We start from the raw sequence: 19,693 nt of genomic DNA on the forward strand, positions 1-19,693 counted from the left end.
CTCAGTTTTGTATAGAATGTGTAGACTCTTTAACTGTGCTTATCTGGAATAAGGAAAAGCATGTTTATTCAATTTTTCTATTCTGTGAAGTGCATTGCCACATTTTTACAGATTTGAATTACTGATTTCTTGTCAGTTCTATGTTCTATCTATACCTTCTCCCAATTGAGGGCTTATTTTCTCATTTTCTTCGTGGTAATCTTTTGCCTAACTTTACTGAAGTTCTTAACTTGACTGAAGTTGAATTCATTCATTTCTCCCTTGTGCTCTTGCTTTTTGTTTTCTTGAGTAAGAAACTTACTCCAGCTCTAAGGTTACACAGATACTTTTCTGTATTTCCTCATGAAAGTTTTAAATTTCTTCATCTGTCCTATCCAAAATTTTGAATTAAGTCAAATAGGGATCTGATTTCATCCCTCTCCCACTGTAGAGAGCTGTTAGCACCAAGAAAAGTTTTCCTCCCCTTTCCCACCAATTTCTAGTGCCACGTCTGTCATGTAGATAACTTCATTAAATCTACAGATACTTTTGGAGAGACTTGGCATCTTTACCATCAAGAACATGGTGGTTTCATTACTTAGGTATTTTTTGTTAATGATTCGAAATATAGCTTAACATTTTTCTACACAGTGGCCTTACACATTTTCAAAACTTTACTCCTAAGTACTTAATATATTTTTGTTATTATTGTGAAATAGTTTTTTTAATTAAGATTTTAAAATTTTAGATTTTAATTTATTCATTTATTGTTTCACAACTCCCACAAAGGGGAAAGGGACACAGGACAAGCACTGTGAAAGATCTCCCCTCCCCCAAAGGAACACTGTTTGCACTTAAAGGAAGCAAATTTAGTGTTTTCTGAATTCCCATGGATATTTTAAACAAAATAAGTATGTCTGTGTTCCACTTTTAGCAAATCCTGATCTTGTAGGTCCAGAGAGAACCAGAACTCTAATTCCTTTAGGAGAGTCTGTATGATTCTGCACATCTCTCTCAAAGTTGCTAAACAATAAAAAGAATAGCCCAAGGGGATATTTATTTAGAATAGCATCTCATTTAAAGTTATGAGCCTTTTTTCATCATTTAATATACTAGTGTGGGACATACACATAAACACACACACTGTATGCATAAACACATGGTGCACACGCATATGAAATTCATATGTGTACATAAAAGTGAACTGCTTTATGTTAAGTAACAACAGGTATGAATTTGAAGATAGTGGACCTATAAAAGAACCCATTCACAGTTTGGATGAGATGTGTTGGGTTAGGACTCCATATGTTTGTTTTAAAACTTAGAATGTGAGCTTATGGATATAAACAGGATTGGTGGTTGCATGAGATAGGGGTTGGGGGTGGGCAAAATAGGTGAAAAGGGTCAAAAGTTACAAATTTTCAGTTATAAAATGAGTAAGTCATAGGGATGTAATGTACAGTATGGGGACTATAGTTCATAAAACTGTATCACATATATGAAAGGAGCTAGGAGAGTGGATCTTAAGTTCTCACCCCCAAAAACACCACCAAACTTGTAATTGTGTACAATGACAGATTTCAACTGAATTTTTTTGTGGTTTTCATTTTGCAATATATACAGATATTGATTCCTTTCATTGTGCAGCCTAAATTTAATGTGTTACGTCAATTATGTGTCAATGAAAAAAAAATTAAAAATACAATTTTGTCTTTCCTAGTTGGAGTCATTCGATGTCCTGTTTGCAGCCAAGAGTGTGCAGAGAGACACATCATAGATAATTTTTTTGTGAAGGACACTACTGAGGTTCCCAGCAGTACAGTAGAAAAGTCTAATCAGGTAAGTGTATTAAGTCTTGAGTCTCTTGCTTCCTCTTAATGCAACAGCCTAGAATACTGGAGAACTTACCATGCATTTTGTTGGTTTGTCTCAAGCACATCTTTAATTAATTTCAAATTATCCCTTCTCCTTGCTTGGCTTTCTTTCTCCTCCCTTTTAATGTATTTGCTGGGTAAACTGGGTTGTTAGTCCAGTAAAATTAGCCTTATTCTGAATTTTGTGCACCTCTTAAGTCATTTGACATGCTTCCCTCTCTGCTGTATTTTGTGTAAACTGATGATAAAAATGTAGAGGTTGGTTTATATTTGAGTCTCACTGGGTGAGAGCACGTAAGAACACTTCCATCCGTATGTCTGTGTGTCTTTCAAGCAGAAAGACTGTAATGCTTGGTTGTCTTTTTTCTGATGTTAACGACCATCAATGATCACTGCCAGGATTCCATATTTCACTCAGACTTTGAAAAAGGATGACATTTTCATTCTGTCATTCTCCTTTATTTCTCAACTGGAATAGGAAGAGAAAAGCATCTTCCATTTATTCTTAGGTTTACAGGAAAGGTAAATGCTCAATTCTTTCCCATGAGTTGCTAATTTTTAGAGTAGTGATTTATTTTCTTAGCATTCTTCAGAGGTGACTAACGAGTGGTATGTGTGCTTATTGTTATGAACTAACTCATGGAGTTTTAACATGAGATGTGTTGTAGTTATTCTTATTGGTGCTCAATTTGTGCCATCTTGGCAATGAGGATTCCTGAGTCCTTCCGACACAATCCCAGTAGTCATTGCTATCTCCCTTGCTTTCTATTTTGACAAGATGTTGTTCATTTTCTGTTCTATACCTACAACCAGCAGGAGTTGGTTCTTCTGAGAAACTTGGTTCTTTTTAGTCTGAAATGGTATTTAGAGAACACAATATGGATGCTTCTGAGCACTTTGTTGGCCATTTTTCTATGATTTTCAAGAGAATTGATTCAGCAAATGCTTTTTATTTTTAAAAGAGGAAGGAAAAAGGAAAAATATATCAAGGATATATTGACATTTTTAAGTCAAATCTAGAATTGTAGATGAAAAGTTGAGCAAATAGGAAGCCAACTAAGATGATCTTTTCCTCTGGCATTGCAGTCTTCCTCCAGTACCACCTATTGCTAGAATCTAATGTGGAACCAGCTCATTAAGCATAAATGAGGCTTGCAGAGTAAGAGTGAAGACAAATAGAGTTGGTACTGAAAGTAGAAATTGTAGAATTGTCTCTGTCAAAACAGAAAACAAGGTAACAATTACTAAATGTATGTACTGGAGATGTTCAATCAAATCATCATGTTTTAAGGTTACTTAAGTAATTCTTCTTTATATAGTTAAGTCACCCACTTAATAGGTTCATTTGTTTCATTTTGCTTTTGTTTATGGTTTTGTTTAGGGCTTTAATTTAGTTTTTTTTTAGGGCTATGAGCCATGCCATGTAGGGCCACCCAAGATGGACAGGTCATGGTGGAGAATTCTGACAAAACGTGGTCCACTGGAGAAGGGAATGGCAAACCACTTCAGTATTCTTGCCTTGAGAACCCCATGAACAAGATGAAAAGGCAAAAAGATAGGGCAGTGAAAGATGAACTCCTCAGGTTGGTAGGTACCCAATATGCTACTAGACAACAGTAGAGAAATAACTCCAGGAAGAATGAAGAGACAGAGCCAAAGCAAAAACAACCCCCAGTTGTGGATGTGACTGGTGATGGAAGTAAAGTCCAATGCTGTAAAGAGCAATATCACATAGGAACCTGGAATGTTAGGTCCATGAAACAAGGTAAATTGGAAGTGGTCAAACAGGAGATGGCAAGAGTGAACGTCGACATTTTAGGAATCAATGAACTAAAATGGACTGGAATGGGTGAATTTGACCCAGATGACCATTATATCTACTACTGTGGGCAAGAATCCCTTAGAAGAAATGGAGTAGCCCTCATAGTCAACAAAAAAGTCTGAAATGCAGTACTTGGATGCAGTCTCAAAACAACAGATGATCTCTGTTCTTTTCCAATGCAAACCATTCAGTTTCACAGTAACCCAAGTCTATGCCCCAACCACTAATGCTGAAGCAGCTGAAGATCACCAGTTCTATGAAAACCTACACAACTTTCTAGAACTAACACCCAAGAAAGATGTCCTTTTCATTATAGGGGACTGGAATGCAAAAGTAGGAAGTCAAAAGATAACCTGGAGTAACAGGCAAATTTGGCCTTGGAGTACAGAATGAAGCAGGGCAAAGGCTAACAGTTTTGCCAAGAGAATGCACTGGTCATAGCAAACACCCTCTTCTGACAACACAAGAGACGACTCTACACATGGACATCACCAGATGGTCAGTACTGAAATCAGATTGATTATATTCTTTGCAGCAAAATATGGAGAAGCTCTATACAGTCAGGAAAAATGAGACCAGGAGCAGACTGTGGCTGAGATGGTTGGATGGCATCACCAACTTGATGGACATGAGTTTGAATAAGCTCCAGGAGTTGGTGATGAACAGGGAAGCCTGGCATGCTGCAGTCCTTGGGGTCACAAAGAGTCAGACACAACTAAGTGATTGAACTGAACTGAACTTAGTTGTTTTTTTTTAATTTGAAATTTGTGAAACTATATATAAAATATTCATATACTGGTTCCAAAGAAAAATCTATGAAACAGAATGTTTTCAGGGGACCCAAACTTCTATCTCCATCTTCACCTACCCTATTTTTTCTCTTATCTTACAGCTAACCATTTGATTTCTTTTATGGTTTATCCTTGCACTTTTAATATTGTTTTATAAGTAATTTTATGTTATTTAAAGATTTAAGCAAATAAGTCATTCCAGCTCATCTGCATCTTTCTTAGATAAGCAGTAGTATGGTATGCTTTAACACTTTGCTTTTTTACTTCTACTTTTTATAGTGGACATCCTTCCCTAAAAGTATGTATAGAAATCCCTTACTCCTTTTTCCTGCAGAATGTAGAGATTAAGTTTTGGTGACATCCTTATAGAGGTGATAGTTGAAGCTGAGGAAATGGATGAGACCAGTCCTTAAACCTAACAAAAATTTACAGAATCCAGAGGAGAAAGAGTAGTGGTGGGATCCAGAGAGGCAATCTAGGAGATAAGAGGATGTGGAAGTGTCAAGGAATCAAAATTATTTCTAGAACATAAGAGTGGCATCAAATGATGTTAGAAAGGTGAAAGGCAAGAACTGAGAAAGAGCAAGTTTGGGTTTATGGAAGTATTATCCAGATATTTGGAATTTGACTAATGTAAACCACTGACTGAGGGGAAAACATTTTTTCCCAGTCATAAATGGTGTTATGAGGACTGTTTGTGTGTTGTGTAACCTTAATATCTGTTCTTAGAAAATAGGGCCAACATCTACACAGCTATACAAGCTGGGGAAAAAGGTACTATCTCTTGCTGTCTCTTCATCTGGCATATCCAGTGCATCCTCCAAACCAGTCAGTTGTACTTCCCAAATCTCCGTCATTCATCTCCACTTGTAGCACTGCAAAGGGCTCCCACTTCCCTCTGTGCAGAAGCACTTGCCCTTTTTCTGATCTGGTCTCTACATTGCAGGGGCAGTCATGCACTTTCTGTGATTTTAAAAATGCACTTTCTGGCCACGTCACTTACTTACTCAGAAGCTTTTAGGAGACTTCTTCAGATGAAGACCAACAGTGTCATGTGATCGTCTGGCCTCTGCCTGCCTCGCCATCAGCTCCTTCTCTTGCCAGTCTTCCTCTTGACCTCTCCACATGAGTGTACTGGCTTTCTGTCACTTCTTTGAACCTGCTGTGTTCTTGCTGGAGGCTTTGGTACATGCTGTTCTCTCTGTCTAAAAGACTGTCACCAGTAATTGTTCATCATATGTTTTTGTAGCTTCTCATACCTTTTCTTTATGGCACTTTTCAATGTCTAGTTTCATATTAGAGTGATTATTCCAATAATGTTTGACTTCCCCCATGTTATTCTTCATAACCACTTAGTAAAATTCATGTTATTGCCATTATTTTAAGATGAGCCTTCTAAGTAACCTGCCTAAGACTACTCAACTAGTAAGTATGGGTTCATTTATGTGTGGTTAATTGTGAGACCACCTTTTCTTTATTCTTAAAAATCGATGGGACATGTTTCTTTTTATCAGGTTTGTACAAGCTGTGAGGACAATGCAGAAGCTAATGGGTTTTGTGTAGAGTGTGTCGAATGGCTCTGCAAGACATGCATCAGAGCTCATCAAAGGGTGAAATTCACAAAAGACCACACTGTGAGACAGAAAGAGGAAGTATCTCCAGGTAATAAATTAGTTTTTAAATCTCATTTTTTCTCTGTTCTTCCCAGGTCATTCCTTCCTTCCCATATTAACTTGTTTTGATACAGTTGTAAACATTAAATTACTCTTGTCTTTTAATACAAGAAAGTCTATTGTAGTTGAATTTGAATACTTGTAAATGTTGGTAAGTAACTGTTGAGTAGATTTAGAATTCTTCTGCATTATTTATACTCACAACCCTCCTCCTATAAATGCCTTGATTTGGAATGAATGTACAACTAAAAAAAAAGTTGCTTTTAAAATTTCTCTATCTCTTTCTTTTTAAGATGATAAGGGGTGAGTTAAAAGAAGTTTTACAACTCTTTTTCTCACTGATATTCTTGTAATAAACCTGTTTCATGATATTTATTATGTAGGTAACTAAAGAAGCTTTGCTCTTTAAAATGTAATGATGGTTTCTGCATTTTTGTTGTGTTGCTTGTAATGTAAACTTGACTAATACATTTTTATTATAGTAAAATATGTATGTAACTTAAAAATTGACATTCTAACCATTTTTAAGTGTACAAATTGGTGGCATTAATTGTATCCAAAGTGTTATGCAACCATCACCACTATTTCAAAAACTTTCCTAGCACCCCCGAAATAAATTGTACCCAATAAATAATAATTGCCCATTCCCCTCTCCAGCCCCTTTTAACCTCTAATCTATGATTTATCTCCATGAATTTGCTTACTCTAGATATCTCATACAAGTGAAATTATATGGTGTTTGTCCTTCGATGTCTGGCTTATTTCCCTTACCTCAGTGTTTTCAGGTTTTATCTGTGTTGTAATATTTATCAGCTCTTCATTCATCTTTATGGCTCATTAATATATTTTTGTTTAAAAATTAATTCACTGCTTTTTATTCACTTGAGTCAACAAGGGTTTGAATGTCTATTCTATATTCCAGGAACTTTGGTAGATTAAAGAGATGAACGAGTAAGACAGGTACTTCCCACCCTCCAGGAGGTGTCAGTATGATGAAGACTATGAACAGATTAGCAATCATAGTTTAACTTCGTAAGTTCTGTAGGAGCACATGAAAGGAGCACCAAACGCAGATTTGGGGATTTACATTGAAAGCCACATCTGAGACTTCAAGGGGAAATAGAAGTTCATCACATAAGTGAGAAGGGTGGGGAAAACCGAAGCACATGCGCAGATTTCCAGAGGGAGAACACTGATTGTACCTGAGAGTAAGATGCAAGAAGAGTAGTAAGAGATGGAGCTAGGAGTGCTGAGACACGGGAAAAGGGATATAATTTCCAAAAACACCAGTGAAGAAAAAAGAGAAAATAGTCTCAGATAAATTTAATAGATTAGTACTAGAAAGACTTGTTTTTCTGTGAAGTCCAATGTCTATTGAAAAAGAGATTAGAAGCATTAAGGACTTAAAAGGTAAGGGACATGGAGGATACTTGAAATAACTTCAGTTCAAAGAGAGCTCTAGCTTTGGAAATAAAATTACTTGGTAACATCAAGGTTGCATTTGATATAGCACTTAAAACTTCCTCTGTCAGTCCGCCAGAGTCTGATGTTTATAGAGAAGAATTGAACTATTTATGGTTGGGGTTTAGGGGTTGATACAGATAATGGCATGTGTTGACATGAAGAATTTGGGGTTTTAACTGTAGAAATAAAGCGAAGTTGTTAGGATAGAAGAAGCAGTTAGCGACTGGAGATATCAGTGAGGTATAATGAGAGTAGTTGAAGAATTGGAAAGTTAGAAAGTAGAAGTTATTAAGAGTGGGATATTTGAATTTATGATTACAGAAATGGAATAGTAACAGACAATAGAAAATCTAGGGTAAGACCATGATGTATATGAAACGGAATAAGCAGCTAAAATGAAGTATAGGTCTCTAGAGATGAAAAAGTCTGAGAGGCTTGTCTTTATGTGGTGCTCTCTGCGGACTTCTCAATCATCCAGGATGATCGTGATGAGACTTAGGGCTTGGAGGATGACTGTGGGTCAGAATCGAAATTCGTCATAAATAAAAGAAGTCTATAAATGGGTGACATGTTAATTATCCAAATCAGGTATTATAATAATATAATTATTCCTGCAGAGCAGGCACAAACCAGGATGTCCCAAGCCAAGCAAGGATGTCTGACTACCCATCATCTACTATGGTGCCCAGATGACTTGAACCTCAAGGAGACGGGAGTGGGGAAGCTATGACAGTATTCAGCCATCTTTGCTTTGCTGGGATTCATTCCATTTGGTCTTGTTGTGTGTGCTTTTAAAATTCTTTTAATACATTGCTAACTTTCTCTATCTGGTTATTTATTTTCCTTCCTCCCCCCACCCCCCCAGAATTTTATGTTTTCCCTTTTTTGATAAACTAGACAGTAGTTTACCTTTTTGTGTTTATCCCTAAATTTATCTAATTGTGCTCCACATATTTTTAGTTCATTAATTTTATTTTTAATTCCACTCAGCTTACCTTAGTATTGTTTAATCAGTCATTCTCTTTATTTGTATTCTGCGTTTCCATTTAATATTGTAACATAAGCATTAACTGGTCTTATCTCCACCCTAGATAACTACTTAAGAAGTTATGTGGATGACTGCATTGTAATAACATGCATTTTCTGATTATCTCTGTGTCAATGGGTATCTTCTGTTAGGAGTTTTGCAAAAGTGGGGAAATAATTTTTCCATCACCTCTTTTGTACAGTTTTATTAGATTTTTCTGCATTGCACACACACACACAAAAAAAAAACCCTACATTTGCAACAAGGAGAATTCCAGTTGGTTTCATTCATTTATCTGGGCTATTTTCTTAAGATTTTTTTCTTTTACTTCATCAGTTCAGTTCAGTCACTCATTCATGTCCGACTTTGCTACCCCATGGACTGCAGCACGCCAGGCCTCCCTGTCTGTCCATCACCAACTCCCGGAGTTTACTCAGACTCATGTCCATTGAGTTGGTGATGCCATCATCCTCTCATCCTCTGTCATCCCCTTCCCTTCCTGCCTTCAATCTTTCCCAGCATCAGGATCTTTTCAAATGAGTCAGTTCTTCACATCAGATGGCCAAAATATTGGTGTTTCAGCTTCAGCATCAGTCCTTCCAACAAATATGCAGTACTGATTTCCTTTAGAATGGACTGGTTGGATCTCCTTGCAGTCCAAGGGACTCTCAAGAGTCTTCTCCAATATCACAGTTCAAAAGCATCAATTCTTTGGCATTCAGCTTTCTTTAGAGTCCAACTCTCACATCCATGCTTGACTACTGGAAAAACCATAGCTTTTAATAGACAGACCTTTGCTAGCAAAATAATGTCTCTGCTTTTTAATATACTGTCTAGGTTGGTCATAACTTTTCATAAGGCATCTTTTAAGTTACACATTTTATTTTTCTCATGAATTAATTTTAATGTTAACATTCTAAAGTGAAAAGTTTGTTTATCTTTTCCTCTAGAAATGAAAAAAGTACTTGATATTTTACTATCTGTAAAACCTAGTAGTAATGGTGATGTGGATGAAGCTGTACCTCCTTTACATCTCTGTGGATTTGAATTTGAATGAACACTCTAATAATTATTTACTGTTTAATTATGTTAATTTTCTTCTTTTTGCTCCCTCCCGCTTGTCTCTACAGAGGCAGTTGGTGTGACCAGTCAACGGCCAGTATTTTGTCCTTTTCATAAGAAGGAGCAGCTGAAGCTTTACTGTGAAACATGTGACAAACTGACGTGTCGGGATTGCCAGTTACTAGAACATAAAGAACATAGGTACTTGCATCTTTGGTTATATACATAGATTTATAATATAGCTTTAGGAGGACTAGACGACTGCTGGCATCACAGCAAAATGGCAGTCTGTAAATGTTTTGTTCGGCTAGCAGTGTGCTGACCTAGTAAAGGATTTTTCAGCTTTTGATGTTATTGACTTTGGAGTCAAGTGATTCTTTGTTGTACGGCCTATCTGGTGCATTGTATGGTGTTTAATTGTATGATGTTTTACCTCTGTTTACTAGATTCCAGTAGCATTCTCCCAACCGTGACAATTAAAAATGTCTCCAGACACTGCCAAATGCCCAGCTTGAAAACCCAGTTGAAAACCACTGGCTTGCACACTTTAAAAATATAGAGAATTCTTTGCCAGCATTGTAGATGAGATTTTACATTTAAAAAATTTGTAGGTCTTTCATTTTGGTTTTTCGTTTTGTTTTTAAAGAAAATTGAATCTGTTGTAGCCCTTGGCACCATATATTTTCATGTCAGCGTTTGACTGGAATTGACTTTCAGTTCAGTTCAGTTCAGTCACTCAGTCATGTCCAACTCTTTGCAACCCCATGAATCACAGCATGCCAGGCCTCCATGTCCATCACCAACTCCCAGAGCTCACTCAGATTCACGTCCATTGAGTCAGTGATGCCATCCAGCTATCTCATCCTCTGTCGTCCCCTTCTCCTCCTCCCCCAATCCCTCCCAGCATCAGGGTCTTTTCCAATGAGTCAACTCTTTGCATGAGGTGGCCAAAGTACTGGAGTTTCAGCTTTAGCATCATTCCTTCCAAAGAAATCCCAGGGTTGATCTCCTTCAGAATGGACTGGTTGGATCTCCTTGCAGTCCAAGGGACTCTCAAGAGTCTTCTCCGACACCACAGTTCAAAAGCATCAATTCTTTGGCACTCAGCCTTCTTCACAATCCAACTCTCACGTCCATACATGACCACTGGAAAAACCATAGCCTTGACTAGATGGACCTTAGTCGGCAAAGTTATGTCTCTCCTTTTGAATATGCTATCTAGGTTGGTCACGACTGAGCGACTGAACTGAACTGAACTGAATCTAGGTTGGTGACCTTAGTCCTCTTTAAAAGGGTCATACTTCTCTAATTCATCATAGTTCCTACTACAGCTAACTTTTACATCTGTCCTCTATTGGCATTTGAGCTAGCAACAACTAAATTAAATGGTAAGATTATGATACACTGATACAAATACAATTGGTTTAAAAAAGTCTAGTCTTCCAGTAGTGGCGGACTAGGTAATTTGGACCAACCATACCAGTGAGCTCAATACCAGTGTAGCTCAGGGGCTTCCCTGGTGGCTCAGCAGGTAAAGAATCCACCTGCAATGTGGGACACCTGGGTTCTATCCCTGGGTTGGGAAGATCCCCTGGAGAAGGGAAAGGCTACCCACTGTAGTATCTGGCCTGGAAAATTCCATGGACTATATCATCCATGGGGTCGCAAAGAGTCGGACATGACTAAGCAACTTTCACTCTCACTATATTAGTGAAGGTAACTAGAAAACATGAACAAAATATAGAAACCATGGATATTTTAGAGTTGGTAATAAAGAATTATTAACACACTCCAGTATTCTTGCCTGGAAGTCCCATGGACAGGAGAAGCCTGGCAGGCTATTGTTCATGGGGTCACAAGGAGTCAGTCCCAATTTAGCAACTAAACAACAATAATTACTAGACCAGGATTGGTTTGCAGTGGGAACAGAGAATGGTACAGGCTTTTTTCCCCTTTGAAGCATTTGCCTAGAGGTTGAAGGGTGATTTTAACAAGTTCTCAGAGCTGAAAGACAGGGATTGGAGTTCTGGGGTCACAAGGGTTAAAGGCTTCTCCCTGCCTTGCGTTGGGATCCTGAAAGTGAACACTATTATGATAAAGATCAACTAGGTAGTAAATAGTTCCTCACCAGAACTAAAATGCAGAATCAGATCTTCCGAGTACCTAAAGTTGGATTAAATTGAAATCATACTGCTTGTGCCTCAAGATACCTGGTAGAATAAAATGTGAATCCTCCCTGGAAGAAGACATCACCCTAGACCTCAAATCTATTTAATAATGAGTTTTGCAAAATGGGTTCAGCACACAATTAGAAATAACCAAATATGTTAGGCAATGTGAACAATGTCTAGAACTTAACATTACAATAACTGATTAACTCAGTAAAGGGTTTAAGAGCTGATTTGACATGCCAGTAAATGAGAATTCAGGAACTGGAAGAAAGTTAAGAAAACATCTAAATTAGCATGATAAACAGAAAGATGTAAAATGGATCAAAAAGATGTAACACAGTGTGTAATTAGGCTCCAAGAAGGAGAGAATGGGAAGGAAGCAGCATTTGAGAGCAGAGTATAATGGCTTAGCATTTTGTAATGTGCAGATATCTAGCTCATATTCAAGAAGCCTCATAACTCCTCAGCAGGATACTTAAAAAATAAAGTAATATTTTTGAAGGGTAAGAAGAAAATAACTATAAAACTAAAATTCTATACCCAGTGAACATATTCTTCAGAAATGAGAGTTAATGAGAAAGACATATTCAGACAAAATAAACTGAGAGAATATCTCCTTGGTAAACACTCACAAAAGCACTTTAAGCAGAAGAAAAACAGTAGGTGATGAGTGATTGAAAGAGTAGTAATTAAAATAAGTATGAGTAAATCAGAATAATTGTTGACTTAACAGTAATGTCTTGGTGTGTGTCGGGTGTGTGTTATATATCATACAGCAGACATGTTAGGGGAGGATATGGAGCTCATGTCCTTAGCATTGTTTAGGAAGACGGTAGTAAATATAAATTAATCTTAGATGATAAGTCAAAATATGCATTTTCTAATGTAGAAAGTAGTCACTAAAAGAGTAGTAAAAGTCAATATGATTATCAGGATAACAGAGGAAGTGGAAAAATTAATAATTAGTCTAAACTCAGACCAAAGAAGAAAAAAGGAACAAAGAGCAAGTGGGATTTAATAATACTTTGATAGGTTGGTAGATCTCTAAATATATTTGTAGTTATAATAAACATGAATGGATAAAAGTTTCCAAATTAAAACATTTCAGGCTTAATAAGGAAGCAGAAAATCTGGAATTCTCCAGGCCAGAATACTGGAGTGGGTAGCCTTTCCCTTCTCCAAGAGATCTTCCTGACCCAGGAATCGAACTGGGGTCTCCTGAATTGCAGGCAGATTCTTTACCAGCTGAGTTACCAGGGAAGCCCAAGTAGTTAGAAGTCAATTTAAATAAAGCATCGAGGAAATTCCAATAGATATTAGAAAACATTTTTATCTGAATGATAATGAAAATATTATCCTTGAGGTATACTGCTAAAGCCATAATTAGAGGAAATTATCATTAAATGCATATATTCTATGTTAGGGATAAAAGTAAATGTATTAAACATTTATCTCAAGTTAGACAAAATAGTAAATTAAACCCAAAGTAAGTAGCAAAAGGGATATGATAGATACGATGCAGAAATTAATGAAATAGTCATAGTGAAAAGTTGGATTAAAATAGTCCTTTAATTTAGTAATATCTATAAAGAATCCCTCCTTCTTAAGGGATAATGAAGGGAAAAGCTACCTTCTATGGATATATTTGATTTTTTTTTTAAGTTATTGCTTACATCCTTTATACCCATTGTCATCCAGGTGGGCTTCCCTGCCTGCCATATGGGAGACTCAGGTTCCATCCCTGGGTCAGGAAGATCCTCTGGAGAAGGAAATGGAAACCCACTCCATTATTCTTACCTGGAGAATCCCATGGATAGAGGAGCCTGGCAGGCTGCAGTCCATGGGTTGCAAAGAGTCAGACACGACTGAGCAACTAAGCGTACCCTTTATCTTAGTCTTCTATTATTTGTTTGCTTTGGGGCTTTCCCTCATTTTAGACAGACATATTTGTGTGAAATAATTTGCTTATTACTTTTTCAGATACCAATTTATAGAAGAAGCTTTTCAGAATCAGAAAGTGATCATAGATACACTAATCACCAAACTGATGGAAAAAACAAAATATATAAAATTCACAGGAAATCAGATCCAAAACAGGTAAATTTATATTGTGGTATTATTCAATCATCTTTATATACAGTATATTAAGTATATTAAGAACAGACAGTTTGCTCAACTTATGGTGAAGTACATCCAAGTGAGTTGTCAGATGGGTCTAATAACAGAGTTGATAAGACTTGTCCAGAAACTTTGAATTTTTGGAAAGTTTGAGAGTATTCTTCTCAGCCATGAAATTTCAAAACTGTTATTAACAGCTCATTTATCAGGTAAGTATTAATAATAATTTTTAATTATTTGTTTTCTAATTTCCCAAGAAATGCCAGGATATAGAAACTATAAAATATTTTAACAATTAGATAAATACTTGCTACCTTAAGGAAGAAGAACATATCATAGAACATCAGGAGACAGGGCTTGTTAAACTGTTTCACATACCTTTTATTTAACAGGTACAATACTTCAAACAGTTTCTACATATTACCTGTTATACTTTTGTCCTCCAAGGGATCAAACCATCAGCTGTCCATGTCTTACAGTTCAGTGACCGGGGGAGCAAACCACTGACCTCTGTGGGGAAGAGGGAATTTGTCTGGTACCCCTTTTTATCCCATTTGGGACCCACACTGACATTTTACAACATCTGTGAAACTCCATGTCTCCTTTCCTTTGTTGTTGTACACACAGAAGTAACATGTCACTGCTTAAATAGATCAAGAAAGAGAGAGCCTGAATAAGAGAGGCCTTGCAGGAGTTTTCAGTGCTGTTCACAGGGAAAAAATATATCACCCTCTTATAGTTCATCTTCCTTAAGATCAGTTGTCACAATCTGTTACTCTGATCATTTTGCAACATGGCTAGGATGGGGCATTTGGTACTTTTTTCCAAGAAATTCCTTGGTTTACCTGGTTTTCTTACAGGAGATTTTAAGTATGATTTAACCTTTTCTTGATAATGTGGTGGTGGTGTTATATCTATTTATTATTATACATTGTAGTAATAAAAGTTATCAGCTCTCATTTCATTTTACCTTTCTCTTTCATATAAAAACTGTAGTTGACCAAATACTGTTTTCTTTGCCATATTCCAATCAAGTCCTGTATTTGGCAAAATTGACATAACTGGTGGGTTTAAAATTTTTGTATTTGAATAATGGAAAATATATAATGAATATTTATGAAATGATAAGGATAGTTTTTCCCATCTAATGACAAAGAGTAGCAATTGTAAAATAACTACTATTATATAAACTATTCACCCTTGATGAAATTTCACCCTTTTGACTTTTTTCTTTCTCTGTGTATATGGTATGAATTCTGAGCCAAAGTTTACTTAAAAAAAAAAAAAAAAAAAGATATCCATTTATTCCAACACTTGTTCCAGTTGTTGAAAAGACTATCCTGTTGCTGTTAAACTGCATTGGCACCTTTGTAAAAAATCATTTGGCCGTATATGTATGAGATTATTTTGGACTTTGCATTTCGTTCCATTTTCTTTCTTGCTAATACCACACTTGCTTCATGACTAGAGCTTTTTATAGTAAATCTTAAAATCAGATAGTGTGAATTTTCCAAATTTGTTTTACTTTTTTTAAAAGTTGTTTATGCTATTTTTTAAAAATAATACATTATGATATGGAAGGATTTTATTTTTTGAATGGTAAGAATTTAAAATCTTTGAATTAGCTGCTAATTGTTAATATCTTTATAGCCTACCTGATTATAAAAAGGTTAAATTTACTGGACTGACTTCGCTATTAATTCATTTTTATTCATGTGCAAAGATGGCGTTACTTGTCCCTGTTTTCATTCTGTTCTACCGTCATGAGATTTTTGTTTATTTTTTGAGGTTGTTTACTTCCTTGATCCGATAGCCAATGTTAATGTTCAGTAATTATCTTGAATTTCCAACATGGCAGGCAATAAATAGCCCAGGGAACTTATACTCAATATTTTGTAATAATGTATAAGGGAAAACAATCTGGATAATAATAATAATAATATATATATGTATGTGTAACTGAATCCCTTTGCCATACACCTGAAACTGATACAATGTTGTAAATCAAATATAATTTTTTGAAAAAAGAATTTCCAACAGAGAATAAAATCCCTGCCCCTTTGATCTTAAGTTTTGGAAGATACTATGGGAGAAGCAGACAGAAGAAACGAAGCCTTTTATTTACCTCATAATGTTTGATGCCTCATTTTTATCTGCTTCTATAAGATATTCTGGCTTGATGCTGTGTATTTTTTTTTCTCATCCATCTTGATCTCCATGAAAACATTTTCTCTGGTCAAAGGAAAAAATATATATTGTGGTTTGTAAAAACATAAAGTAGTTATTTGGCTGCTTATTTCAAGACAAATGTGTTATTAAAAGTTGCTAACTATTATTATGGTCTTTTGGGTTTTATTCAGATATAATGTGTGGGCAGCAGTTCAGATGACTAAGATAATTGTGACACATATAAGCTTTTCTACTTCTTAGTTGCAGTGAATACAGTAGAACTCAGAGTCATGATTTTCCTTATCTTGTTTATAAATCTTTTTTTTTTTGATCCGTCCTTAAAGGCTGAGAATTTTTCTAGGTGTCATCATAATTTTTCTAAATATTATTTCCTTAAAATGTGTTCATTCTTTTACAGTTTTATACATTTTTATTTTAAGATTGAACTGAAGTGACTGTCTTTTGAAAGAATTATATTTTTGTTCTCTCATCTTTAAGAAAGTCAATTTAAACTGAAAGACCCTTAGGAATAGGCAAGCTTTTAAGAGCTGAAAACTTTCTGGTCTAATTTAGACATGAAAAAATCAATATTGCGTATTGTAAAACAAATCTGCCTTAGATTTTAGATTTTCCCCTTTTGTTTAATTTTCAGGATAATTGAAGTAAATCAGAATCAGAAGCAGGTGGAACAGGATATTAAAGTTGCCATATTTACATTGATGGTAGAAATAAATAAAAAAGGTAAAGCTTTACTGCATCAGCTTGAGGTAAGTTACTGTTAATGGGACGAAATGTGATTATGTTAAGTGTTTTCTTATGTATTTGTGAATTTGGAATCACAGCCTTTTTCATATAATTGTTTTCATTTATGATTCAGTAATATTTTAGGCTCTACCTTGTAACTGACAATTTATGACTTTAAAATGCACTAGGAATGTCTTAATTCTTCTTGTTTACTTCATAGTACAAAGCATAATGCTGTGCTTGAAGGAGGAGCTTAGTAAATGTTAAAACAAGATGAACTGTTTTAGAGATTCATTGAACTGACAGCTTTGGGTCCCCAAAGCAGTGCAGCAAAGTTTTTCAGTAAATTACCCTAAGCTATATTTAAATCTCAAATATATACATTTAACCTTAGGAGAAATTAGATAAAAGGATATGTCTCCTCCCCTCAACAATCTTGTGAAAGCAATACTCAGGGAACAATGCTCAAGGCACTTAGGATAGTTTTTTCTCACTGCAGGTATGAAAAATATTACTGTCTTAATCAGCTTTTTTACACACATAAAAGGTCAAGATCCAGAGTTAATGTTTGACTCAAATAAAATGAAGCTACAACTTCTACATGGTATCTTAATGCATTAATAATTGCATGATATTTTGGTATATTTTGATATATCTTTGCAACCCCATGGACTGTGTAGCCCACCAGGTTCCTCCATCCATGGAATTTTCCAGGCAAGAATACTGGAGTGGGTCGCCATTTGCCTCTCCATGGGATCTTCCCGACCCAGGGATCGAACCCGGGTCCTCCACATTGCAGGGAAATGCTTTACCATCTGAGCCACCAGGGAAGCCTCTAATTCAGTTTAGCATGTATGTGTTTTCCAAATTTGAAACCAACTAGGGCAAAGATGTAGGTTCACTTTTTCTATTGAGAATATAATTCCATATTGGAGTATAGCAATTTTACTTAACATTTCTTAGAGCTAGTGGAAGGTCCTGTTTTCTCCTCGTTTCTTTGCCAGGTAAAGGAGACCTTGGGGATAGAGACCTTTAAAATAGCCCACATTTAGTGGGGTTTTCTTCTACTCTGGACTGACCTATGTTCTTGCTTGTGTACTTCCTTTGGAGAAATTCTGTGGTCTGCTTTTCTGTGGCTTTTCTGAGAGTGCATTCGTTCCATTAGTCACTGTATCTCTTGGTTCATGGCAGTTTTCAATAGACAAAAATCATATGCTTCCCCCTTTTTTTCCTTACTACATATAAAGCATACATGTTGTCTACCATGTGGCATGACTTGGCACTAAGTAGCTGCAATCAGGATAAGAGTGCCTGAAAGGGGAAATCATGTGTTTGAGTAAATCATGTGATCTGGTAGCTTTACTCGATTGCTGGGTGGTACACCTATTTTATTTTTTAGTATTGAATTTAATGGGCACTTGCTTTGTTAAAGGGCTTCCCAGGTGGCACTAGTGGTAAAGAACGCGCCGGGGGGGGGGCCGGCGCGCCGGGGGCCCCCCCCCCCCCCCCGCCAATGCAGGAGACATAAGAGACGTGGGTTTGATCCCTGAGTCAAGACCATCACCTGGAGGAGGGCATAGTAGCCCAACTCCAGTATTCCTGCCTGGAGAATCCCATGGCAGAGGAGCCTCGTGGGCTGTAGTCCATAGGGTCACAAAGATAGCTAATCCATGGTTTTGTGCCTTTTTGGATACTGGAAGATGGATGAACAGAAACCTAAATCCCAGAATATGTAAAACCCAACCCAAGGCCTTGGGCAGCAGAGATGAGGTAGCATCAGCAGGGAGTGGGGGAGGTGACTGTGACACTGGAGACATGATTTTTACTTCAGTGAAAGTGATCTTTTGTACCTAGGGATGAGTGATAGGTTACTGTCACTTGGTTCTTAGAGGTGGTGGTGATTTTAATTTGGTAATCTGAAAATGACCATTAAAATGTGTTACATGCAGAACAAACTAATTTTGAAACTTTTTTTCAGAGTCTTGCAAAAGATCATCGAATGAAACTTATGCAGCAGCAGCAGGAAGTGGCTGGACTTTCTAAACAGTTGGAACATGTCATGCATTTTTCTAAATGGGCAGTTTCCAGTGGCAGCAGCACAGCATTACTTTATAGCAAGCGACTGGTAAGATCAAGTGTGTGGTTTAATATACAGAGATACAGTGGAGTTACTAGAATGCTCAAAATTTAGAAATGTTCATTAATCTATACTTAAATGCTTTTTACCTTTTTCTTATTTTTATCAATCAAAATATTTTGGTTTTAAAAAAATCTTTAAACTCCCATGATTTAGGTGTATCTTCAATTTATTCTGCCACTGTCACTTCTATTTTGTTCTTTTCCAAATTTTCTCTTAATGACAGCTGAACTTTTACTAAACAATAACGATAATGGTAAACATTTCCTGATTACCTGTAGTGTACCAGGCACTTAATTCTAAGCATTTCATGTAATATTTTATTTAAACATTTACATCATGTTTATGAGATGGGTGTACCTATCCACCCCCATTGTATGAGTGATAAAACCAAAGCACGAATTAACACGCATAAGACCACCCAAAATTCTAACTTGGACATCCGAACCCAGAGGCTTTGTTCCTCTTGTCAACACTGCATTGTTTACCCCGTCAGTGATGTGCGATGCTGGATATTTCAACCCCATTGCTACAGAAAAGTGGCTGTCATTTGCCCAGCTATTTTCAGAATAGTCTAGAACCTTGCTACGGAAAATGTGTTTACTGCATACTAATTACCTGAGGATTCTGGTTCAGTAGATGTGATCGGTAGATCTAACAAG

At 36.4% G+C, this 19,693-nt stretch overlaps 1 protein-coding gene across 3 annotated transcripts in view; it reads left to right on the top strand.

Annotated features, from left to right (window-relative positions):
* Window positions 1-19,693, top strand: part of TRIM24 (tripartite motif containing 24) — a 114,426-nt gene that overhangs the window by 48,964 nt on the left and 45,769 nt on the right. For all 3 annotated transcript variants that reach the window (XM_040259959.1, XM_040259961.1, XM_040259960.1), the window contains exons 2-7: window positions 1,700-1,818; window positions 5,981-6,128; window positions 9,761-9,893; window positions 13,844-13,960; window positions 16,803-16,917; window positions 18,873-19,019. In XM_040259959.1, the coding sequence (XP_040115893.1) occupies window positions 1,700-1,818; window positions 5,981-6,128; window positions 9,761-9,893; window positions 13,844-13,960; window positions 16,803-16,917; window positions 18,873-19,019 (779 nt within the window). The remainder of the gene's footprint in view (window positions 1-1,699; window positions 1,819-5,980; window positions 6,129-9,760; window positions 9,894-13,843; window positions 13,961-16,802; window positions 16,918-18,872; window positions 19,020-19,693) is intronic.

Source organism: Oryx dammah, unplaced genomic scaffold (genome assembly GCF_014754425.2).
Source record: "Oryx dammah isolate SB20612 unplaced genomic scaffold, SCBI_Odam_1.1 HiC_scaffold_18, whole genome shotgun sequence".
Taxonomy (NCBI): domain Eukaryota; kingdom Metazoa; phylum Chordata; class Mammalia; order Artiodactyla; family Bovidae; genus Oryx; species Oryx dammah.